This window comes from Crinia signifera, chromosome 9 (genome assembly GCF_055691185.1).
Source record: "Crinia signifera chromosome 9, ASM5569118v1, whole genome shotgun sequence".
Taxonomy (NCBI): Eukaryota; Metazoa; Chordata; class Amphibia; order Anura; family Myobatrachidae; genus Crinia; species Crinia signifera.
The window spans coordinates 109,560,238-109,586,068 of NC_139225.1; the positions used below are offsets into that span (position 1 = coordinate 109,560,238).

The window sequence follows — 25,831 nt, forward strand, 5'->3', positions numbered from 1 at the left end:
TCTATTCTAGTCAAATTTGGCTCCTTCAGTTTAACAGAATAAAAAAAAAAAAACCTGTGATGTCAACAATAGAAACAGATGACCCCTTTGTAACGTGATCCACTTTAAAGGATAACATATAAAACAAGAACATATCAATTAATATACAGGTTGAGTCTCCCATATCCAAAAAATTAAGTGGTTCAATATAAAAAAGGTAACAAGACCTCTCATGTGTGTAACGTAGTATATTGCATAGTAGAGCAAATAGGCCCCTGTTTACCTCACAGCTATTAGGTGCTGAGGTGTAAGATTAGACATTGCATCAAGGGAACAGTTTTGGGTTTGGTGCAGGCATTTAATATCAGGTCAGGATTCCAATGGTCAGTGTACAGACATCGAAACCCTGACTGCTCAATTGCGATCCTGACCAACAGAGCCTATTCTCCCTTGTGAAGATCCACAACCCCAAAAGAGGAAGAATAGAACCTGTGGCGAATGCAGCAAGCCACCAAGCTGGAGTACCGGCGGCCAATCATACCAGAGGCCTTTAAGATGAGCAGCGATCCATCCAGCTAAACACCATAAATGACAATTTGTGCTGCATTAAGATAGGATTCAGAAAGACAGATGACTGTAAGTTTGTGTTAGCACTTACAAACTGAACAGTGGGTACTGTGCACAACATAATTCTAGCTTCAGGCACTAGACCATTTGGGGAACATTTTTTGTTGCAAGGGCAGTTTGTCTGGATGAAAAAAAAACATTTGGGGGCCATATGTAAAAATGTGACTTACAATTTGTTCTGATACAGCTGTCCCACGCTCCAGTGGCTGCTGCAGAATAGGTCTTACAGTGTCCAGCTGCTGCTGATTATGAGGAATCTCGCGAGAACTACTGATCTCTTGTGAGATTTCCCCTGTACTTGACTCCCAGCACAGCCGCCAGGCGGGTGGGCCACACAGACCGGCTACGGGGGCCATATACGGCACGCGCGCCTGTGGTTCCCCACCACTGCACTAGACAGTAATTTCTTTGAAGGGGTATGGATCATTAGGTCGACATGCAGGAAGGTCGACATTGGTAAGGTCGACAGGGACATTAGGTAGACATGGTAAGGTCGACATTTTAACCCAGAATGTCAACACAGTCAACATAAACACTAAAACGTAGCACCGCGTCCGCTCACCATGCTTTGGGCATTTTCCCACCACGCCCTAGTGGATGGTAGGGCATGAAATACCGCCTCTCGGCACATTTTGGCTAAAAAAAAAACAGTAAAAAAAAACCATGTCGGCCTAATGACCCTGTCAACCTAAATGCTTGTCGCCCATCATGCTGGTGACCCAAAGGTATCCCCTTTGAAGCCATGATAGAGGCCTTGCTGTACTCTTGGAACAAATGCCTAGACAAGTATGGTGACTGAAGAAAAATAGTCAGTTCCAAAGCCATACTATTGATTATTCATGTGTGTGGACGTTTACTACATTTACACCAGGAGAGGTCTGGTTACCTTATTTATTGAACTACCCTCATACTTGGAACCAGAAGTATTTTGGATATCAGATTTTTACACAGCTTTCACAAAAGGTCAACACGGCTAAGGAATTTTTCATGCTATTACTATCCACGTGGACTCCGATTGGGAATGGTAAATTGTACCGAGCGCAGTGGTAGCAGAGCTGTGCAAAGAGGACCAATTTTACAGGCGCACAAAAGACGCCCTAATGGGTTGTACTGTACTTTCAGTGAAATGGTTTTCTTACAGTACTGGAGCATCCTATGATGGCACATGAATGCCATCCACAGAAATGCATATTTAACCCTTTGAGTGCCAACATTGCTGTGAGCAATCCTCAAAATATCCGCTAATGCCAGCATCACTCACAGCAACTGTTCTTTTAGTATAAATACAAATACAGCCAAGTCAATTCATTGAAGTTCAGTGAATTATTGCACACAAATAAAAAAAAAAAAAAAACCAGTCGCTGTGAACAGCGCTGCCATTTTTTGCAGATATTTTGAGGATCTCACAGCAACGTTGGCCCTCAAAGGGTTAAAAGACACAAATATTCAATGCACAAAAGTAATGCATGTGTCTACAGCAAAATAAAGAATTCTAGGAGAATACAACAGGGCTGCAGCAGTCTTCATGGGTTTGTAGCAAGCACATTATGTACCCACAAAGAACATTTACAGCCAGACCAGCAAAGTAAGCAGACACTGAATTTACAGCAGCAGGGCCAAATGCTCAGGCAGTATGCATGCAGGCAGGCAACACAAGTAGACAACGTGTTACAGGAGATCATTTCTTTACAATATCTTTATATTGTGATCATTTCACTTACATTAATGACGCATGCATCTTTCACTCTTCCATCTGAGGTCACTGCACATCCTATTGGGAATCCTGGACTGCAGTACTTTTGACCTTCTTCAACTTCATAGCACCAAGTCACTGGCATGTTATCAATGATCCTGGGGGATGTAAAGACCACAACAATCATGTTTATCTTGCTAATGGTCCCTGTAATGATACATTTATTAGTATTAGGCTTTAATATGCATGCAGAACTTTTTCTTTTTTCCACCAAGAAGAATATGGTCGGTATATCATGCAAAGCAAAACCCTGGTCCCAGATGACACTGGCCAACTCTGCACCTCAGGACACAAGGTTTTGGTGTAACACACAAATAATAAAATCAGTGTGGGTAATGCAGAGGCTCCCAAATGTGGTCCTCAAAGTGCCCCAATAGCCCAAGGCATGCTCGGCCACAGGTGTCTTAAATAGTACCTCAGGCAATTAGATTAAACCATCTGTGCTGAGCAACAAATATACTGAAAACCTGGACCGTTGGGGTGCCTTTAGGACCACGTATGGGAACGTCTAGGGCAGGGATGGGGAACCTTTGGCACTCCAGCTTTTGTTGACCTAAATATCCCAGCTCGCCCTGCATGCTGATGTCATGCTAAAACCATTGCAGGGCATGCTGGGACGTGTAATGAAACAGCGGGACGCCAAAGGTTTCCCATCCCAGCTCTAGGGTACTGTCACAGGATCTTCAGGCCATTCATGCACTGGCCAATATCTGTATTCACGAGTCCTCCATAAGGCTAAGAGGCAGCCAGAGACCAGCACGTCAATGTCCTTAGGTTAATGGCTCACTAATAGCAAATCACACAATCTGTGCCATTTCCAGCTAACCAAGCACATTACGCAGCCAGAGCTAACTATACAAAGATTAGGTGTCGGCCGATATTGAGGAGGGACAGCATTACCCATCGTGTTTAAGAATTGTGCCATTCAAACATTTACACTTTCAAGTGCAGAAATCAAACCAAGTAGTCAACTATTAAAATAGATCATTTCAAAAGCTTTTTTTTTTTCTTCTAGGAAATTGATCCTACAACTGCTGATACAAGATTAATTACATGAAGAAGAGTCTTTGTAAACAATTACGACATTGGATGGCAAAAACATTTGCTACAGTAAATGTAAGAAGTCCTAAACTACACAAATGTATGACGACCCTATTCATTATACATTCCCAGACACACTGGAGAAATGTCATTACCTATAGATACAGCCATAAGAGTTTGGAAGACCAACGTAGCAAAGGGATTTTTAAATATCCAGCTTTCCCACAATAGGAATATTATTTAAGGTACAAAGATTTGGTGTATTACATGGCTATGAACAAGGATGCTGATTGCTGGCAAAAGGAAAGCGTTTCCCTCCACATTACAAAGACAAGTGAAAACATTTATGAACCAACCTCCCCCATAAATCTTTATAGCAGCAAACAAGACAATTACACTGCTTGTAGTGTAATGGGCCCCATACATCAGCAATCACAATTTATGGATTTTCAGATACAGGGATATTTTGGCCAGATAAATGGATTTTACAATCTATCTGACTTGCCCACACATTACAGATTTATTTCAGTGATCGGCACATTTTTCCATCTAAAGATTGCATCTTCATATCTGGAAATTGCCCAATCGATTGTCATTTCAGCTGTTCATAATGTAAATAGACGAAGACAAATTGGGAATGCCCACACATATAAAAAAGATCCGCAGATAATACCAGATTAAACATGTTTAAAAACCTGATTAAGCAATCGATTGGCGATTTTGATTGGGATTGCGAAAAGGTGGAGCCCACACATCTAAAATTAATTGTGGCAATCATCTCCATATCTGATAATTGTCACAATTAATTGCTGATGTATGGGGCCCTTTATACACCTGCAGTGCTGGCCACCTCACTCAACTGCTATAACAGTGTCTCACTTGTACACAATACCAACTGTCCATGATGTCACTTGTGCCACTGGGGGAGTCCCTTAACAAAAAAGCTGGTTATAGTTGGGCACCTGGGTTTGTAGCCAAGGTTGTGTGAATTGGTAAGTGAGATTATTCAGTCATTTTTACTACAAAACATAGGGCCTTATTCGAGTTCACTCTTTCTGACAAAATCCTTCTTAGATGGACAAAACCATGTGTACTGCAGGGGGGCAGATGTAACATGTACAGATAGAAATAGATTTGGTGATTCTTTGCAGGGTAAATACTGGCTGCTTTATTTTAACACTGCAATATAGATCTCACTTTAAAGTAAAACCGCACCCAAATCTAATTAGATCTGCACAAGTTACATCTGCCCTCCTGCAGTGCACATGGTTTTGTCCATCTAAGAAGGATTTTGTCTGAAAGAGTGAACTCGAATAAGGCCCATAGTTTTGCTATTAACAAGAAAAACAAGTTATGGCGAAGAATAAAAGGTGGGCATATATTGAGCCAATTTGGACCGATTTCGGCCGATTGCGATCAATCGGCCCGATAAATCAGACCAAATCGGTTCTTCTTGACATGGCGTCGGGTCCGATGCACAGTCCTGTGCATATCGGACCCGGCCCCAGGGGTTGGACCGGCGGGACATAAGATGTGTCGCAATCGGACACATCAGTGAAATATCGCAGGTGCTTTTTTGTACCTGCGATGTTTTTATGTGCACTGCAGTGGGCGGTGGTGGTAATCAGATCAGTGCTGGGGCGGGCGGCGGTGACCAGATCATCAGTGTCCACTGTCCAGCGCCGTAGCAGGCGGGCACTGCAGCCACAACTTTAAAATAACATGTCAAATGACTGCCCGGCTAATGATTGGCTGAGGAGTGCTCTATCTCAGCCAATCAAAAGCCGGAAAGTCATTTGACACATTATTTTAAAGATGTAATAGCCGCCGCTGCCCGCTACGACGCTGGACAGTGGAGACTGATGGTCACCGCCGCCCGCCCCGACTGATCGAATTAATGCTGCTGCCCCACTGCTTCCTCCCCAGCCGGCCAGAAGTGCCGCCGCCCGCCCCCACTGCTCCTCACCGCCCTGCAGCTGCCTGTTATTTTTTTTTACACATGATCAATCGCATGCTATTTATCACATGTAAAAAAATGGCACATCAAGTCCTAAATCGGATGTGAGCCTCCCGGGGAGCTGCCGGGGCGGCTCGGAGGAGAATTGGGTCCGACTTGTCCCAAGGCTCTATGTATGGGGGCATTAAGTCTCATCCATGGGAGCACTGAGCCATATAAAGATAATGACTTTGAAAGAAATGTACTTTAGGTACAATTTCCCTTCCAGCTGTATCTTAATGTAATGGTACTGTACACTCCCAGCCTCTGCAAATGCTAACAAGGGGGATGTACACCCTGCGCTATACTTCCAATATGAAAAATATTACGTACACAGTGGTTTGGTGAAAATGAATATTTATTATAGTCTGCAATTTGAATAATAATAATAATAATAATAGCAATGCAAATAGTATATATAATAAGATAAAAATGATTATATAGGATAGTATGCTAGTAGTGTGCTACAGTATTACGCTATATAAATGTAACAGCTAATACCGGCCACACTATCTAAAATCAACTCCACGCCGACGTGGATAGTGGGGGTATGAAAAGGACGGAGGACGCTTACCGCTGCACTCGCCACGCTTCGGGGTGGCGTGGATACTGGGGTTGATGCTAAACAATGGCGTAGGTGCCAGTGCTTACAATTGTAAGCACCCATCACATCACATACTATGCAAACATAACATAGCATCACATCTCATTGTAAGCACCCATCACATCTCATGGCATTGGTGCTTGTACAATGAAATATCGCATTGCATTTGATGCCATGTGATCCTACGCGATATTTCATTGTATAAGCACTCCTGTGCAGTACAGAATAGCACACTCAGCTATTTGCTTAGTGGGCGCCCTGCTAGGAAACAAGTACCGGTTTTTATTATAGCAAAGTAAATAAAATGTAGAACTACTTTGAGAATGCAATGCAAATATGTTGCTTAATAAATACCACTGGTGTGGTGTCAACAGATGCAGGACCCTTCTGTAAGAGTCCCTTGTATGCTGCACATTTCAAGGATGTTTACTAAGATGGGAGTTCTATTTCACATGGGATGTTGCTATAGGCAACCAATCAGAATCTACTTATTTAGCACCTTCTAGAAGAGAATATATAGGATCAGATTGGTAGTCCATAGCAACGTCCCATCTGAAATAGTACTCCCATATTAGTAAATTTCCCCCATAAGGATTCCCTTGGCAGTGTTAGTTACATAGTAGCACACCCTAAACAGAGTAGCGCTCTGTGCGATCGCTCAGCCACAGTAATGATACTCACCAGTGATGCTGATAATTGAGTTGTATTCCTTTTTTAATGAACTCAAGATCTTTTAGATCTGATTTTGGGTCATATGTCTTTTTGCACACTTGCTGACAGCTCACATTCTTGTTAAAGTTGAACTGCAAAAAAAAAAAAAAAAAATTACAAGTAGGAATTGTGAAATCTGCTGCAACAAATGGGGAGTTTGACACCGTCAAACCGGTGTTCTACAAAATAAAATTATTGTTAAAGTAATTTTTTTTTTTATGTTATGGGATCTGACAGCCAAAATACTCCAAGTTCATAATCCTGACACATTTTGGTAAGTACTGTAACCCTTCCCTCCAACAGCCTAACCCTCTTGCTTATGCAAAACAACCTAATTTAGGCCCTATGACACGGTCTTTTAGCGGTGATCATTATGCATTATGAATGTTTGTCAAACCTAGAAACGTATCCATCCAATAAATAGTCTTTATATGCGTACAGTTCATGGGTCTGATCCATTGGACCCATGTCTGTGTCTCCCTGTAAAATTAGCCATAAGTGTTTAAATGTGCAAGGACTGAGACGCCCACTTTAAGGGCAGTATTCAATGTAGAAAATTCTCTGTGCATGGCGAGAGATTTTTTCTCTCGCCATGCACTCGCCGTGTTCCGGAGCCTCCTGCTCCCACTATTCAACGTATTTAAGACTCGCCGCCACTCGCGGCGAGTCTTAACCCCTGCAGCGGACGAGCGTCCGCGGCAGGGAGCTGACAGGGAGCCGTGGGACGGTGGCATCCAGGGAGATTAAAGTCTCCCTGGATGCCCCAGAACATATGTGGAGGGTAGGGGGCCCCCCCGGGACCCAGGCAGCACAGGCTGCCCCCCCCCCCCTATAGCCAGCGGGGGACCCAGTATTCACTGCACCCGAACGTGCATATTAACTATCGGGTGCAGTGAATATATGAATAGCTAATGAGCGGCTCGAGCGCTCCGGCCCCCTGCTGGCTGCACTGTGTTAAAAAAAAAAAAAAATTTAATTTTTTTTTTTTTTTTTTTATTAAATATATATTCATGTGCTTATATAAGCACATGAATAAAAATAACATGCCCCTTCACAGAAAAACCTGATTTTTTTACACCAAAATTAAAAAAAAAAAACCTTTTAGATTAAAAGTTCACATTCCAGCTCTCCATCAAAAGATGGAGAATTTCTACACGGAGAGAGACGGCGAAAATCACTTAGAAAGACGGCGAATATTTCACATTGAATAGGGTGGTTCACTTTTGGAGAGCAAAATGCTCCGTCCAGGGCGAAAAAAAGCAAAAATTCTCCATAAAACACGGAGAATTTTTCTCATTGAATACTGCCCTAAGACACAACATAGCTTGATGCATCTTAAGACTCAACCATCGAAGGCACCATTACAACCTGTCCCTGTCCAATGCCGGGCAGATTTCCCAGAAGACTACAGCCTCCAATGTAAGTGATTAGGTCCCCGAGTTTGCTATAACGGTGACATGCCTGCAACAGCACACCTTCAGTATAAGCAGGACTATGGCCATGCATTTGCATAACCACCTCACACTCACCATTACATTTCCAAGACATTTCTGAGATTACACTCCTCACAAATGAAACTACTGTGCACAGATTCCGGATACTTGTGTAGTAGACTTAATAAAATAAAAATACAAATAACAAAATAGCCCTTAGATCTGATCGCAGTACAAATGTGTTCTCAAAATGGGAAAAGACATGTGCACTGCAGGTGGGGCAGATGTAACATGTGCAGAGAGAGTTACATTCAGAGAAATGTGTTGAAACTGAAATCGAAATTGCAGCGTAAAAATAATGCAGCCAGTATTTACCCTGCACAGAAACAAAATAACTCACAAATCTAACTCTATACAGGTTACATCTGCCCCACCTGCAGTGCACATAGTTTTGCCCATTTTGAGAACAAATTTGTACTGCGATCAGATCTGAATAAGGGCCAATGTGCGACTGTTCCTGTGTAATGAAACATTACATTGCAGCCCTGAAATCACTATAGGAGATATATATATATATATATATAGAGATATATCACCCTCTGAAGCAATAACAGAAAGCAATAAAACAATGAAAGGAATGACTATAATACTGTGATTGCGTGGAAACGTCCTTTCTGGTCGGTTGTTCTGACGTACCAATGTTGCTCTGTAATGCTGCCCATACGCTTGTGAGATATTGCAGGCAATTATTCGATTTGGACCACATCTGACCAATAAATCGAATGATTGTATGCATTTTAAAAAAAAAGACCATTTGACGTGATGAGCGGGCACACCATCGAATGTCGCGTCGATAGATCTTATGTTCTGCACATAAAATCTATCGAATAGCAGGAGCGATTGCATGTGGTTTTTAACTACATGCGATTGCTCTAATGCAATCTGCAAATGGGGGGGGCGGATGGAACACTTTTGGCGGTGTGGGGTTTGGGGAGAGGGGGTCGAGGAGGCGTGGGAGAGGGCAGGCAAAGGGCGGCGGAGTAGCGTATCACTAGAAGGGGGCGGGGGTCAGCGGCAGATTGTTTAAAACACTGGGCAGCCCTCTGATTGGCTGAGCTCTCAGCCAATCAGAGGGCTGCCCAGTGTTTTAAACAATTCTGCAGCCACCCCTGACCCCTGCTAGCATTACTTCTAGTGCAACGATACAACTGCCCTCTGCCAGCACCCAATGTGCCACCTCAAGATGGCATGCAACATCAGGTGCTGAAAGGGGCACTTTTGCACCACAAGATGCAATCGGATTCGATGGACATCACACTTCGATGTCGCATCGAACCTGATCGCATAAGTGTATGGGTAGCATAAGATTATTATACAATTTACTGAAGAGCCCTTGCAGAATCCACCAGAAAAGCAAGGTCCCTGCACCACCCACACAAAATTAGTTGCAAGAATATCCTGCTGATCTGCGCACTTTTCTTATATGTCCTGAGATGTGCACATTCCTATACCGCATTATATTTTACAAGGGACGCTCTAACACAAATGTACAAAACCATTTCCTCACTAGTCTGGTCACAGTGGTGGTGTTCAACCGTTTCAACCTTTACCATCAACATGGACTATGATTGGGAATAGTCACCTGTGCAGCACGCTGAGGTAGCTTGTACTTAGCATAGAGAACAAGGCAAGGGTACATGGCTCACTAATTGGGGTTACATGTGCCTGAAAATGATTAATGGCTCCCAAAAACCACAAAAACTTATTTGAACCTTTTTGTGCCTTCCACGTCGAACTAATGAGCCTGTTGACCTAAGTCATGTCGACCATAGAGTTGACCTAGTGTGAGGATGGCTAACCTAGACACTCCCGCTGTTGTTGAACAATCCATCCCAGCATGCCCTGCTTAAGTTTTACTATTTGGCCATGCTAAAACTGTAGCAGGGTATGCTGGGATGTGTAGTTACACAACAGCTGGATTGTCAAGGTTAGCCATCACTGACCTAGTGACTGTCGACCTAAATAGGTTTGAAACAATGACCCACCTCCAATAGCAGTTAAGGTATTAAAAGAAAAAAATGCTTAACATAAAATAGTAAAGCCAGCTGTGTCGCCAAGTAAACAATATAAACCTTATATGGAGATGATGCAATTCTTTCCCCAAACAGGACTTGTCCGAGATTCTCAGAAGGATGCCTCTCATCTATATCCTTGCAGAAGTCAAAGCTATAGTAGAGTAGTAGAGAGAATTCATTAGTATTTGCATTTTCTTTGAAGATGAAACATTCATACAGACCTGGGCAATAAGTCATGGGGCTTAATTTACTAGGAGCCCCTTTGCAAAGCGGTCATGTTTTCAGTGGTTAAGGCCACTTGATTTAAAAGAAATTATATTTAAATGGAAAAGCAAACATGTTTTGCATTAAATATAGCTGCCCTTTTAAATCCATCAACAAAAATCACATAAGATGTGGCATCTTTGTGCTATATAGCAAATTTATACCACCGTATTAAAATATTGCCTTTCTTTATTTAAGCATTACAAGCATAAGGTTAAACCAATCCGAAGCTTTAACAAAAGAAAGGGGGAAAAAAAAAGGGTATTCTGATGAATCTAAGGGTAGCAAAGGATCTAATGCAGGGGAGCAGCCAATCAGAGTGGACCGCTATGCATGCCGCACAGAAGAGAAATGTGCTATGGAGACTGCGTAATGCAGGCATGTCCAAACTAAGGCCCTCCAGCTGTGGTGAAACTACAAGTCCCATCATACCTTGGCCACAGTTTTGCGGTTCGGGAATGCTAAAACTATTGCAAGGCATGCTGGGATGTGTAGTTTCACAACAGCTGGAGGGCCACAGTTTGGACATGCGTGGCGTAATGGCACAACAGCTAATGACAGGCATATCAGGGAACAAATGAGAACAAAGCTGTGGGGGCATGTGCGGCACTGACAAGAGAGGGCTTGCCTAGCTACCTGCGTGCAGCCATGTGTCCTGCACATGGTGAAAAGCAAGGAAGTTAATCCTCAGCAGAGGATAAAGAGGTGATGATGACGAGGAAGAGAATGGTGAGGAAGTAGAGCAAGAGCAGGAAAATTCCATCAAGACAAACAGTGCTGGGCTAAGATTAGCTTTACTTATATCTGAAACGAATTATAAGAGAAAAAACATGTTGGGGTTTATTGACTAAGATGGGAGCTCTATTAAAGATGGGATGTTGCCCATAACAACCCATTAGAATCAACGTCTTATTTAGTATCTACTTATTTAGCACCTTCCCCACACATGCTATACTGCCAATCATGAATCCTGCTCAACCTTCTATAGATGGAGTTTCATGAAGAGAAAAGGGTAAATAGTCTAGCATGACATGTAGTGTTTTATGGTGGCCCTTGGTTCAAATAACAACAACAACAATTAGTGTTAGGCTGTTTTAGCGGGGCGCTGCGCCCTGCCTGATTTTTAAAGGGCAAAATGCTAAAACATCCTCACAGGGAAGCCCAGCGTCGCCGTTGACGGCGATGCCTGGCGCTTCCCCGGCAGCACAGTGGCTTCGGAGGGGCCGGGCCCGCTCCCTTTGATGACTGTGGCGGCCCAAGCACGCCTCTTTCATTACGGCAGCGGCCCGGGCACACCCCCTTCACGACGTCGGTGGTCCGGGCACGCCCCTTTCATGACGTCGCGGCCCGGGCACACCCCCAGCTGTGACGTCGGCGTGCCCGGTCTGCCCCCCAGCACCCTGCCCGGTGTCACTCCTAGAGTGAACACTAATAATAATAAAAAAATGGTACTGCAAGGAAAAAAAGGGGGGAGGGGGGGAGGGGACTCTCCTACTGCAGCATTTCCCATGCAAGAACATGTTCACTGACAGATTACTCAAATAAAAAATAAATAAAAAGTAAAACAGAAACGCAAAATGCCCCCAGTGCCTAGGTAGGCAGTCAATAGGTCGACACAAAAAGTCAGCACGCGATAGGTCGACATGAGTTTCTCAAATGTATTTTTATTTTTTTACTTTTTGGGGATTTTCCTACCTTACCATCCATGTGGACTACAATTGGGAATGGTAAAGTGGGCTGAGCAAAGCAAGCCACCATGCCCAAAGCCATGTGAGGGTAAGCACTACACTAACTGGGGGTCCATGACAGTAGATGTTAAAATAGACAGAAACATTTAAAACTCGTGTCCTCCTTTTCCATGTCGACAGATACTTGTGTCGACCTTTTGTCAGTGTTTACCAATTGCATTACAATATTTTGGTACCTAGACACTGTAGACCAGTGATGGCTAACCTTGACACTCCAGCTGTTGTTGAACTACACATCCCAGCATGTCCTGCTACAGTTTCACTATTTGGCCATGCTAAAACTGATGCAGGGCATGCTGGGATGTGTAGTTCAACAACAGCTGGAGTGCCAAGGTTAGCCATCACTGACTTAGGCAAAGCAGGAGCACTGCAGCACCTCTGCTAACTTACCTACTGAGTGAAAAGTAGTCAGTATCTAGAACAACTAAAGGTCCAAACACACTCTGCGACTTTGCCCGGTATGTATGGACAGTGATGATGGGAAAATTGCTGGGCTGAAAATCACTCAGACCATACACACAGAGCATTTTCCCCCCTGGCCAGCGATTTTCACAGGGGGTTATAGGGCTTTCTATAGCAGGACTCTATGGAAAGCCGCTCAGTCTTCTGGTGAAACCAGGAGATGAACGGCGGTCGCCAGCGATGATCTGGGAGCGCGCATCAGCGCTCACCGTCCAGCCGTACACACCGGGCAGCTTTTGAGCTCAAACCAGTTAATATGACAAAACGGAGCCGCTTTCAGCTCAAAATAGCCCAGTGTGTATGGGACTTAAGATTATGGGAAATGTACTGTAGATACAAAGTAGAAACACTCATTTACAGGAAGTGAATGCCTTGAAGATAATTATTTATTAAAATACCCCAAGATTGTGCTTCTATAAAAGCCTATGGCTTGTGGTACCATAACAAAAAGGGACAGATCTACATGCAATTATCAACGCAGGAGAGCCTTCCTGCAGTGCGAGGTGCTGGGTGAGACAGTTTAAAAATATCTCTACCATACTGCTTTTGGTATACTCTCATTAATCTAAAATATTTTCCGCCACAATATACCAAATAACATGTACTTTGTATAAATATACAAAAGCTTCAACAAAAAAATACTAAAGTTGTATTCTAATAGCATACAGTGCGTAAAAGAACAATCTTGATACTTACGCATCATACTCGTAGGGAAGAACGGACTCAACAGAATCCAATCTGTTTACGAAGAGTTCAACTACTGACTGAAAGAAAAAACAATTAAGAAATGAATATACTTTATAGCAAAGTAACAAAAATATCTGGCTTTACAATGCACTTACTTCAAAACACAAAAAAGGCTAGACTTTATGGGCAACATTCAATAGTTTTGCAAGACTCTGACAGCTCCCAGATGGAGCAATTCAATTGATGCTTCGTTCCGGTTCAAAAAGATTCCGGCACAGTCATTTCAGCTCAGATCCCCTGGGGGAGGGGGCTGAGATAAGAGAAATTTGATCTGTTTGGGGTGTCTCTAGTATAGGTCTGGTCCATGCTGAAATACAAACCTCTCTGCGCTAATTGCACCAGAGCAGATAGCGACACTCAGTCAGGGAAGACAAACTGCACAGGTTTTGAAAGATGCAGGGTACTAGAATGAACAATAGGGCCCCTACAACTGCCCCACACCACACCGTTTGAGAACCACTGAATAAAAAGGGTTTCAGTGGAGAAATAGGACATTTATCAATGTCCTATATCAATCTCCTGAGCATGACAGAACAGAGATCCTTCTATTACTGTTCTTGTGTGATCCTAGGGGGTCAAGCATGTTTAAAGTTAATTTCTTGCTTATTTATATTTGTATATTCACGTCAGAAATGGTCAGACTCCTGAAACATTCTTTTATGCACGGGAACATTATATTTTCCTTTTTCTTCATTGTTTCCCGTGGTCTTTGGATGCTTGTGAGTTTCTGTCAAGATATTTATTGGTACTTGTTTCCTAGCACGGCGCCCCCAATTTTGATCGAAGTGCATCTTATGCAATCGCATCGCATGCAATATAGCGGCATGCGATTTTTAATGCACCTAATGGGTGCTTACAATGTTAAATGCACCCCAATTGTCAACACCACCTCCACTATCAACACCAACCCAAACCGTGGAGAGCGCAGCGGTACGCGTCCTCCGACCTTTTCATACCCCCACTATACACGTCGGCGTGGAGTTGATTTTAGATAGTGTGGCGAGCTCAGCGAACCCCACGAGGGGACACTGATTACTTTACATGTATTCCGCTGCGCTCGCCACGCTTCGGGCTTGTATTCCGCGTCCGCTCGCCACACTATCTACAATCAACTCCACGCCAACGTGGCTAGTGGGAGTATGAAAAGGTCGGAGGACGAGTACCGCTGCGCTCGCCATGCTTCGGGTTGGTGTTGATAGTGGGGGTGGCGTTGACAATGGGGGTGCATTTAACATTGTAATCACCCATCAGGGTGCTTGTACAATTAAAAATCGCATTGCATGCCATTTGATGGCATGCGATATTTCATTGTACAAGCACTCCTGTTGATTTAACGGGAAGATCGCATCGCACACCACTAAATACGGTATGCGATGGGTGCCATGCTAGAAAACAAGTACCTATTATTTATTGTATTTATTAACAGTTTCTTATATTGCGCACACATATTACGCAGCGCTTTACAGAGCATAGTTATGAGCAAAAACACATACCAAATTACAGTACAAGAAAGTTTAGGACAAGAACACTGTTAATACGGATAGTTGCATCAGGGGACAGGACACTGCAGCAATCATCAGGGTGGCAGAGGTTTATATATTATAAGAAAGGCACATGAGGAGAGAGGGCCCTGTTTGCGAGAGCTTACATTTTAAAAAAGAGAGGGTTAGACAGACAAACAGGGGTGACACACAGGGCCGGTGCTAGGGTGTACGGCACCCTCCTGCAAACCATACATTTTGCACACTTTCACATCGCCATTGCAACAAACTGCAGCCCGATTGTGGGAGTGTATGCAACATGCGATCCTATGAAGGATCTCATGTGCATGTATGCATACACCATCTCAGTGCTGTGTCCGCAAAATGTTGCAGGCACTAAAGGTGCCCATACACGCTGCGAGAATCGCATACGTTATGGGCTAGATCGCATCGCACGGCATGCATGCAATGTGTGTGCGATGCGATCCGAAAGCAGCACTCGTTACTGAGGGGGAAAGGAGGGAAGAGAAGGAGGAGATGGAAGAAGAAGGGAGGAAATACAGGGGGTGGAGTGTTGAGGACTGGCAGTGGCACTGCCACAGCACACTAAGAAGAGGGAAGGAAGGGGAGGCGGCGCTGCTGCCTGTTCGTCATTTGATTGACAGCTAACAGGCGCAGGGAGCAATGGGTAGGGGGCGGATCCGGACATGACATGCCATCCAGGCATTTACAGACAGCGCTACATGCCTCAGTGCAAGTGTTCATGAGGAAGACAGGGCAGGTCGCAGGAGGAGGACAGTGTGTGCGCGGTGCAGGGAGCTGCTCAGCCTCTCCATACTGCCACCCGCTGTCAGACAGGTGCTGCGGGCGGCATGCAGGAGGCAGTGACATTGAGGGCTGAGACTGCTTTAGCAGAGCAGGGAGGGAGACGGCGCCTTTTCAGCATGGCGCCTCCCTGCTTTGCAAGAGCTGCTGAGTGGGTAGCGCCGGCCCTGGTGACACAGAAGGGAAAGAAGTGAGTATAAACAGGTTAGGATGGTCGGGTTTTATGCAGGAGGGTGGGAAGAGGTCAGCTTAGTCTTTGATATTTTAAGTCTAAAGGTGCGTACCCACGGTAAGATATAGTGCAAAATCTAGCACACTATCTATAGCTAGCTTCGAATAGCATGCTAGATAGTGCGTACACGCGGTAAGATATAGTGCACTATCCGACATATGATGCGCGCTCCCGCCGGTCGTCTGGGAGGGAGCTGCTCGGGTGAGCATGCAACTCAATCTGCCTAGAAAGCATAAGATAGTATAGTGTAGTACAGCTGTGATGTCATATCGTATATGATATCTTATGCACATTGTACGTTATTTTAAGCACAAATCTTATGCTTTTGACCACTGGGACTTTCCTGGGAAATCGTATACAATATCATACGGAACATAAATCGTACCGTGGGTACGCACCTTAAAAAAGCACTGGGTCATGGAGATGGAGGAGGAGATGGAGATCTGCACTATATAGTCTAAATTGTCCCTCTGCAGCATGCCGTGCTATGCAAGTCCCGATGCGATCTGCCGTGTGTACACACCATAAGTGGAGGAGCAGATCTGCACTATATAGTCTAAATTGTCCCTCTGCAGCATGCCGTGTAGTGTTCCTTCTAGGAACCGGGGCAGGCAGGGCGCCGCTGCACGGGGGGCATCGTCAAGGGGGCGGACCGGGCCCGCCGTCATCACTGTTCTGGGCGGTCCCGTGCCGCCTACGTCACAAAAGGGGCGTGCCTGGGCCGCGTCGTGACGAAAAGGGGCGGGCCCGGCTGCCGTTGTCAGGAAAAGGGGCAGCATCGTCATTGAAGGGGGCAGGCCCGGCCGCAACGAAGGCTATCCGCTGCCGGGGAAGCGCCGGGCACCGCTATATACTGCGGCGCCGGGCTTCCCCGATATCACGATAAGAGGAGGAGGCAGGCTGTTTTGGCAGGGCGCATTTTGCCCTTGAAAAATCGGGCAGGGCGCAGCGCCCTGCTAAAACAGCCTAGCGGGAACACTAGCCGTGCTATGCGAGTCCCGATGCGATCTGCCGTGTGTACACACCATAAGTCCCGTACAAATATTTTCATATATCAGGAAATTCAGATCCTCAAACTCAGTTAATAACATTCCTCAATTATACTTTGGGTCAAGTTGATTTTTTTTTTTTGTGAACCACATAATATCACTATTATTGTGTTAAGCTTCACACCTGCTTTGTAGCCAACATATGAGTGTATTAAATAATAATGCTAGATAGCTAACGGATTTCCTGAAAACACAATACAACCACAGCATGACAACAAGGTAAACTAAAATGTTAAAACTATATTTACATTGATGTAGGCACTGTGGATGCACAAAATGAGTGACTGTAACAGGAGTGAGCACACTACAGTGAGAGACAAACATACTTTACATAGTGTATTTCCTCATTTTAAAACTTGGTTTATGAGGCACACATCTTAACTGCGGATCAATAAAACTCACTAGTCACAGAACAAAGTTTAACCCTCATTTCCATAATAAACTCAGATACATCTAGCAAGGATATACCACAACATATTCTGCGTAACATACATTTGCTAATAACGCTTTTGAGCTTTGGCTATCTGTGTGTCTAACACTTCCTTAAAAGTTCTCACAAGTCTGCCAGCTGCCATACTACAATCATAACTGCAGGTGTCTGCCCTCCCTACCTGGCCTATAGAACTATACTCTCTTGTATAATCACTGTGTCTACACCCTCCTGCTACAGGTGTACTACTCATTTGCCCCTTGACCGCACCACAGGTAGACTCGTCATTAGCCACCACCTTGACCCCACCACAGGTAGACTACTCACTACCCCCCTTGTCCCCATCACAGGTGTTCTCACTCCCCCGCCCCTTGACCCCAACACTGGTGGACTCCTCGCTTCCCCCTCCCCCTCCAGATCACAGCCCAGGTGAGCTACTCATCCCCCCCTGATCACAGCACAGGTGAGCTACTCACACCTCCCTGACCCCGGCGGGCTCCTCGCTAGTCCCCTCCTGACCCCGGCGGGCTCCTCACTAGCCCCCCTGCTCACCTTGCAGTTCTCCTTCACCTCCTTGTCTTTTCCTTCCTTGCAGAAGCTGACAGGGGCCAGGCCCGGGAGGTAGAAGGCCGCGCACCAGCCAGAGCACAGCAGTAGCAGAATAGCCGATAGATACTTATTGCTCCCCGGTGACACTTCCATCCTGACGCCGAGTACACACACGGACAGTCAGAGTCAGATGATGAAGGCAGTTTCCCTGTGTACGTGACGGGTGACGTCGCCGCGCGGCGTGCGCGGCCCCGACCCATTCATGTTACCAAGGAGAAGCGGGGTCGCGCACTGCAACTGGAGCAATACCCTTGGGAGGTGCTCAATGAATGTACACACACGCGTGGGTCCTCAAACTGCGGCCCTCCAGATGTGGTGAAACTACAAATCCCAGCGTGCCTTGCCACAGTTTTCCTATAGGGGAGTGTTAAAACTGTGGCAAGGCATGCTGGGAATTGTAGTTTCACAACATCTGGAGGGCCGCAGTTTGAGGACCCATGCTACAGTATAGCTGCGCAGCCACTGTTAATATAATACCGCTGCCTTTATCATGGTGTGGCAATTCCCCTCCATGTGTAATGGTCACACAGGTGGCCACAGGCACAGGGTGTCACTGTCTTTTGGGTTTAAGTCAGGGTTGCCTACCTGACCCTCTCCATGAGGGAGAAAATGCTCTGTTCCTGGACTTCCCTGGTAATGTAGGATTGCCATCACCTGTGGTGAAATGCCTTTCTTATCAAATATCTAGCTCACCACAGGTGATGGCAATCCTACATTTCCAGGGAAGTCCAGGAACAGAGCATTTTCACCCTGAAAGAGAGGGTCAGGTAGGCAACCATGGTTTAAGTTCATTTTGCCGCACATTACACTGCATGTCCTTACACTATACGCCACCAACTGTAATGTAATGCACCTTACACTATATGCCACACACTGCAATGCACCTTACACTATATGCCACACACTGCAATTCACCTTACACTATACATACGCCACACACCGTAATGCCACTAACGCACAGGTTCTCAAAGTCGGTCCTCAGGACCCCACACAGTGCGTGTTTTGCAGGTCTCCTCACAGAATCACAAGTGACATAATTAGCTCCACCTGTGGATCTTTTAAAATGTGTTAGTCAGTAATGAGTGCACCTGCCGGGTGACCTGGAAAATGTGAACCGTGTGGGGTCCTGAGGACCGAGTTTGAGAACCACTGCACTAACGGACCAAAGTATCCCATTTGTTTCCAAGTTTATGAAGGAGTTACAAAAATATTTTTGGAGGTTATCTGCGCACTGAGACAAATATGCTTCGGTTTAGCAGTTGATAGCAAGAAAGCAGGGTGACTAGCCTGTAGTAGGAATGATAATCGCTATTGGGTGTGCTAACAGCGCTCTATCCTTTATGTGTGTGAGAATATGTCTATATCTAGTGTGTGTGCTCAGACGCTGCTGGTGCCGGTACTGCTGGCCGGGTGCAGATGGCACGCTGCTCCAGGGTGGGGGGGGGGGGGGGGGCTTCGATGCGGCTGCTGCATTGCTCCACATTTGCCAGGTGATGCTCGGGGGGGAGGGGGCGCAGGTGATGCCGACAAGTCACTGGGGGAAGCATACCTCCCAACAGTCCCGATTTCAGCGGGACAGTCCCGATTATCAGGGCCTGTCCCGCTGTCCCTCCCGCGGCCAGCAGTGTCCCGCGGTGAGGGGGGGCTGTTGGGAGTCCTCCCTGTCGGCTTTCTAAGCAGCGGGGAATAAACGCTGTGCGCATGCTCCATCTGGGGGTCCCTGCTCTCAACTACCGCCCTCCAGTGGATGGGGGCTCATTTATCATTACATACCAATGCTGGCGCGGTGACATCGCCGGACATCGCATTGCGGTATCGTGCAATACCGCTGGGATTTATTAATGTAAGGGCGCATGCGCGGTTATGCGCTGAAATTTGTTGTAGGTTTTGTTTTATGTTTGCCTCAATTTTTGCAGCCCCCACAATGATTCTATTGGCCGCCAAACTCGGCTCCTGATTGGCCGCTAGGCGGCCAATAGAATCATTCGGAGGAGAAATGCTGAAGATGGAACATCAGCCTCTCTCCGTATTGTTCGTCAGACGGGTACCAGCTGGAGTAGACACAGAAGACCTGGACTACGTCGGATCAAGATGACAGATCTTCTCCTGAGGAACTTGGTGAGTAGGATTTTCTTCCACAGGTCCCCCTATGGATTTCTTCGGATCCTGGACCCCGGACTCTTCAGCCCTGGAGCCCCAGACCTCGGAGCACCGGACCACGGACCCAGGGACCAACCTACGGGCTCAAGATAGGTAAGTATCAGTATGTGTGGGCTTTGTATGTATTAAAGTTTTATTTTTAATGGGTGTCAGTGTGTTTATTTAACTATTTATTTTACTGTGGAACTACAAGTGCCAGCGGGCCCTTTAATGCCCCGCATGCTGGGACTTGTGGTCATAGGCGTGCGCAGCACATTTTATTAGGGGGTGCACTGTCAAAGGGTTGTGTGTAGCTCCACCTATTGGGCGTGTCTAACACCGCCAATCAGGCATGTCTTCCGTCATCTATTGGAACTCTCTTCAATATTAAAAAGTCTCTCAGCCACACCATAATCTCCTGCCTATTTCAGTTTAAATCTAATTACTCTGTGTAACAGTACATGCAAATACAGTCATACACATACTGTATATGGATGACACAGGTGTGTAGTGATATGACAATGGTCTAGTACAATTAACAATGCAAACACACATTATTGATTGATGGGCGCTACTTTAAATGGAATACAGTTCTAAAAAGCAGAAGTCTTTTGCTGGCATTGCTAGTGGCAGAGAGGTGTTCATAAGGTTGGGCACAGCATTAGGGGGTGCCTGTGCACCCCTAACACTCAATGTGCGCACACCTATGCTTGTGGTTCTCCTAGTTCCACGGTATAAGATAATAGTTTATCATCTATTTTTTTACACAAAATCAGCTCGATGACCACCGCCCAAGGGCATCTAGGACAGCCCCGGGCTTCAGCATGGGCAGGTAAGTTCTGGAGGGGGGGACCCCTTCTTTGGGGGAATCCCCACTCCCCCAGGACCCCTGCTGACCGGTCAGGGGGATGAATGCTTTGGCCGGGGGGACTTGTATAAAAAGTCTCGCCCCGGCTGTGGCATTACCCTGCTGGCTGGTTGGGCCCGGTGCTGGTTCTCGAAATACGGGGGACCTCTAGTCATTTTGTCCCCCGATCTCTATTGAATGTCACCCAGTGTCTCATCAACAGGTTAGGAAGCCACCATAGCCCCCAAACGTGGGGCAAACATGGGTTTTTATTTTTGTGTTTAAGGCAGCTGTAGTGATGTCCCTCCCGTGTCAGCTAGCATGAATCGTGGCACCAATTTAATGAGAAAATGATACAGATTGGTAAGGGTCACACGTAACATTACTGACCGATAGGGAAGTTTACAGAATAATCATAGCTATACTGCTGAAACCCCAAATATTCAATGTTACAGGGGAGCAGGCAGCAGCATGGCTCTCACTAGGACTAGAGTGACCCAGCTTCTCGCTGTAGTAGGACGTGTGACCGCAAAGCCAAGCTGCCGTGGGAAATGAGCCCGGGGCTAGGGTCTGCTGGGGCAGTGGCAGACACATACCAGCTACTGTATACACCAAACACATAGGGCAGTATTCAATGAGAATACTGACGACGTGCAGCGAATCCTGTTTAGGATTCGCTGCACATTCACAGCTGCCCGCCGCGTTCCGGAGCCTCGCCGGCTCCAGTATTCAATGAGTCAGGGGCTCGCTGCCCCTGACCGGCGAATTTGTGCTCCTGCGGCGGACGCCACAGGGAGCCTGAGGATGGTGGCAGGCAGGGAGATGGAAGTCTCCTTGCCTGCCCCAGAACGTTTGTGGGGGGGAGGTGGACTCCCCGGGTGCCAGGCAGCACAGGCTGCCCCCCCGGGGGTGCCAGCAGGGGACTGGGTATATTCACTACACCCGATCATGCATAAGTAATGATCGGGTGAAGTGAATATATGAATATCTAATGAGCGGCTCGGCTCCGGCCCCCTGCTGGCTGGTCTGTGTAAAAAAAATATATACTGTATATCTATTTTTTTCAATTAAATATATATTCATGTGCTTACAGCACTTGAATAAAAATAGCATGCCCCTCCTCAGAATAAAATTCCTGATTTTTAACACCAATTGTAAAAAAACTAAACACTTTATTTTAAAAGTTCACATTCCACTTCACCATAAAAAGATAGCGATTGCTACTCGGTGAATCATGGCGAAAAAAACCTTGAAATGTATTCGCCATCTGGTCATTGAATAGGGTGATTCACCGTTTTAGTCAAAAATTCGCCTTACAGCACAAAATCGCCATAAAAACATGGCGAATCAGCCTCATTGAATACCGCCCATAGATGGATATGCTTCACTTACTTTTGTGATTGCCTCTTTTCCCAGGACAGCTGAGCTATGCTGGGGCTCCTGATGATCGCCCTTCCCACAGACTTCAGTGCGTCCATCCTTCCCCAGAGCAGTTCCCACTGCTCGGACCCTCTGCCTGCATTGTGGCAGGAGGAAGCTAGCGGGTCATCGGGCAGGTAGCGGCAGGAGGAAGCTGTCGTGCGGGTAGCGGCAGGAGGAAGCTGGCAGGCAGGCGGGACTCGACAGGAGGAAGCTAGCGTGTGGGCAGCAGGAGGAAGCTAGTGGGTGGTGGGAGCGCCAGCGCCTGGTGACATTTCGGCACCCGCAGCAAGTGCTCCACCGGCTCCGCCTTAGCTACCCCACTGGATTCTATTTCTACTATGGGGTATTGTTTCTCTTGAAATTGTGTTTTGAGTTCTTGCCCTTGTAGTTTGTAATCCTCTAATTTAGAGCAATTCCTTCTTAGTCTAATGAACTGTCCTTTTGGAATGGCTTTAAGCCCGTTGGAATGGTGCCAGCTTGAGTGGAGAATGTAGCTGTTCCCATCTACCTTTGAAGGTCTTTGTGTGTATTTCTGAATTGTCTATGTATATATTGAGATCTAGGAATTCTATGTTTGTCTTACTGTATTGGCTTGTAAAACAGAGATTGTTGTCATTATTGTTAATGTATGTGATGAACTTAATGAGGGATGCTTCACTTCCTCGCCAGATGAAGAACATGTCATCTATGTAGCATTTTCAGAGCACGAGATTCTCCCCCAGTCTATCACCTCCCCATATACACTGGTCTTCCCACCAGCTCATAAAGAGGTTGGCATAGCTGGGGGCGAATCTTGTGCCCATCACTGTTTGGGTTGTCTGTAGATAGAACCTGTCCTCAAACCACACATAATTGTGCTGAAGTATGAATTGTATGCTGTCTAGTATGAATTGGCGCTGTTCCTCCACCATATTGTATTACAGTATGGTTATTGTTATTTTTAATGTCTGTAAAGTACCTTGAGTCCTGTTGGAGAAAGTGCGCTATATAAATAAAACTTACTTACTTACTTACTTACATATCTATGTCTTGTGAGAGGTTATAATTTTAATTTGTAGTTTATGGACTATTACATGTGATTTCACATCACTTTACACTGCAATAGACCATATGACCATATAATAGACACAGGAAGCTGGCGTCGGATTCTCGCAAGACGCCGAGTCTATAAAAGCTCCATTTCAGCACCATTTTACAGTCATGCTTCCTGCTGTGCACAGCTCTGCTGTTCACGGCGGTGGCAGGCTTCTGGGGGGTTGTGCACTGGGGTGTTTAAACTTTAACTGTGGGGTGTTGTGCAGACTGCAGAGAGGTGCCGTTTTCGGGGGTTAACCCCAAATATGAAGTATTCCCCTAATGTATCACAGGGACCGCAGCAGGAATCTCCGTACCCTGCTGCGATCCCCCCCTGCAGCGCCGCCAGCCGCATATCCCATAGGTTTCTATGGGGGATGGGAAGCTGCCCGATGTGTCAACATCGGGCAGCCCGGTTTCGCACCCCTGGGCTATCGCCATTCTGATAAGGGGATAGCCCGTTGTAGCCTATGGCTACACATTGCACTGCACGAGCGGCAGTGCGGTCAGTGGGGTCACGTGGGGGTCAGCGCATAACCATGCATGCGCAGACCCCCCGGCTTCCAGCTCCGGGCATCGCAGGGACGGGCTCTTTTCGGAGCCCTGTCCCAGCCCCCTGGCCGGTAATACATTGGGGTGAAATTATCGCATTTTACAATGTGATCCTGTGCGGTAATATTCCGCCCAGATCGCATTGTAAATGCGATCAATGGTAAATGGGGGCCTTAAAGTCTCTACATGCACATTGCTATGGGGAAGCCAAGTATTTAGGATACCTCAGCCTCCGAAAGGAGCCCGTCCCTGCGAAGCGCTGACCCGTAAGCTGGTGGGTCTGCGAATGCATGGTTATGCGCTTACCCCCGGTGACTCTGCTGACCGCACTGCCACCGGGGTGTGTAGCCCATAGGCGATAGCCCAGGAATGTGAAGCCGGGCTGCCCGATGTTGATACATTGGGCAGCTTGGCATCCCCCATAGAAACCTATGGGGGATGCTGGCCGGGGGCGCTGCAGGAGGGATCGCAGCAGGGATCAGAGTCCAGCGCTTTATGTACGCTGTTTAGCTAGCCATGCTGAGTCAGGTCCTTAGTTTCATCAAAGAAATGCTGCTCTAGAACTGGAACAGAAAATCTTTGTTTTTGTCTTTCTATTACTGAGGATTATAATGGCTTGTGGTGAGCCCTCTTTATTTGCTCTTATGAAGTCTTCTCTTTATGGTAGATTTGGATAATAATAATTCAGACCTGATCGCACTTCTGCAAAATCGCGTGGAGGATTATCAATACACTGCATGCGTATGGCTTATAGTAAATATGCGCAAGGCCGTCCTGCAGTGAAATCCTGCTGCTGGGAGTGTCCGGAGTGGTTTATGTCAGCTCCAGGCCGGTTATGCCTTTTTCCACCAAGTAAGTCTTTGGCTACTCTAAGCCCGTGATGACTGGTGCCCACAGTAAAAATCAGTTGAGGGTAAGCCTGTCACAGTGGGTTTTGTACATATTCACTTGGCTTTGAATAGATGTGTGGCCGTACGCACAGTGATCACATTAATTTGCAAGGTGGGATTTCACTCTAGCAGGGCAGCGGCCTCACTGAATGCTGGCCACGTGAATTTGTGGCCATGTGATCAGGTCTGAATTACCCCCAATATACCTACCTCCTAGCCTAGAGACTGTTCTGGTATGGAGGACTTATTGCCCGTAGAACCTATGGTCCACTATAATTGGTCTCAGACCCGATTTTATCCAATTCCGATCGATCGAGTCGAGATATTAGGTGAAATCGGCCCAAGATGTTGAACGGACTGCACATAAGATAAATCGTATGTGCAGCCATCAGCAGCACATTGCGGGTGCTTTTAGCATACAATTCAGTCGGTAGGTATGTGCCAATGGTGCTGCGGCACAGACCTATCTGCAGAGCAAGGAAGCGCCGGACAAGAGAGGTGCTCTCCCCACTCTGCATTCCCTTCAGCAGCGGGCAGGAGATTTAAAATACAAATTAGAGATGAGCACTTCCGGATTCTGGGAATCCGGACACCCCGAACACCCCCTATACAAAAGCGTTCACGAGCCTGTTTTCCCGCCCAGACGCCTTTCCTGCGCTCGCGAGATCCCACTGTCGGATCTGGCGAGATCCGGACTAGTGAATGAGTGTGTGCTGCTGGCTGAGTGAGTGAGTGACGTTCCTGCGCATACTGTATCTGTGGGAGTGGGCCCTGCACCTGCCTCCCATCTCACAGGGAGAGATGCAGGGAGAGAATTCCTTGCCCTGGCTCCTGTATGTGA

At 46.3% G+C, this 25,831-nt stretch overlaps 1 protein-coding gene across 1 annotated transcript in view; it reads right to left on the bottom strand.

The window, feature by feature from the left end:
* The window catches only part of LOC146035828 (transmembrane 9 superfamily member 2-like), a 42,697-nt gene extending 24,445 nt beyond the window's left edge, over window positions 1–18,252 (bottom strand). The window contains exons 1-5 of the mRNA XM_083159484.1: window positions 18,010–18,252; window positions 13,390–13,457; window positions 10,277–10,370; window positions 6,682–6,803; window positions 2,328–2,457 (exon numbers count right to left, since the gene is read on the bottom strand). Coding sequence (XP_083015610.1) covers window positions 2,328–2,457; window positions 6,682–6,803; window positions 10,277–10,370; window positions 13,390–13,457; window positions 18,010–18,159 — 564 coding nt within the window. The 5' untranslated portion in view covers window positions 18,160–18,252. The remainder of the gene's footprint in view (window positions 1–2,327; window positions 2,458–6,681; window positions 6,804–10,276; window positions 10,371–13,389; window positions 13,458–18,009) is intronic.
* Window positions 18,253–25,831: the final 7,579 nt, after the last annotated feature.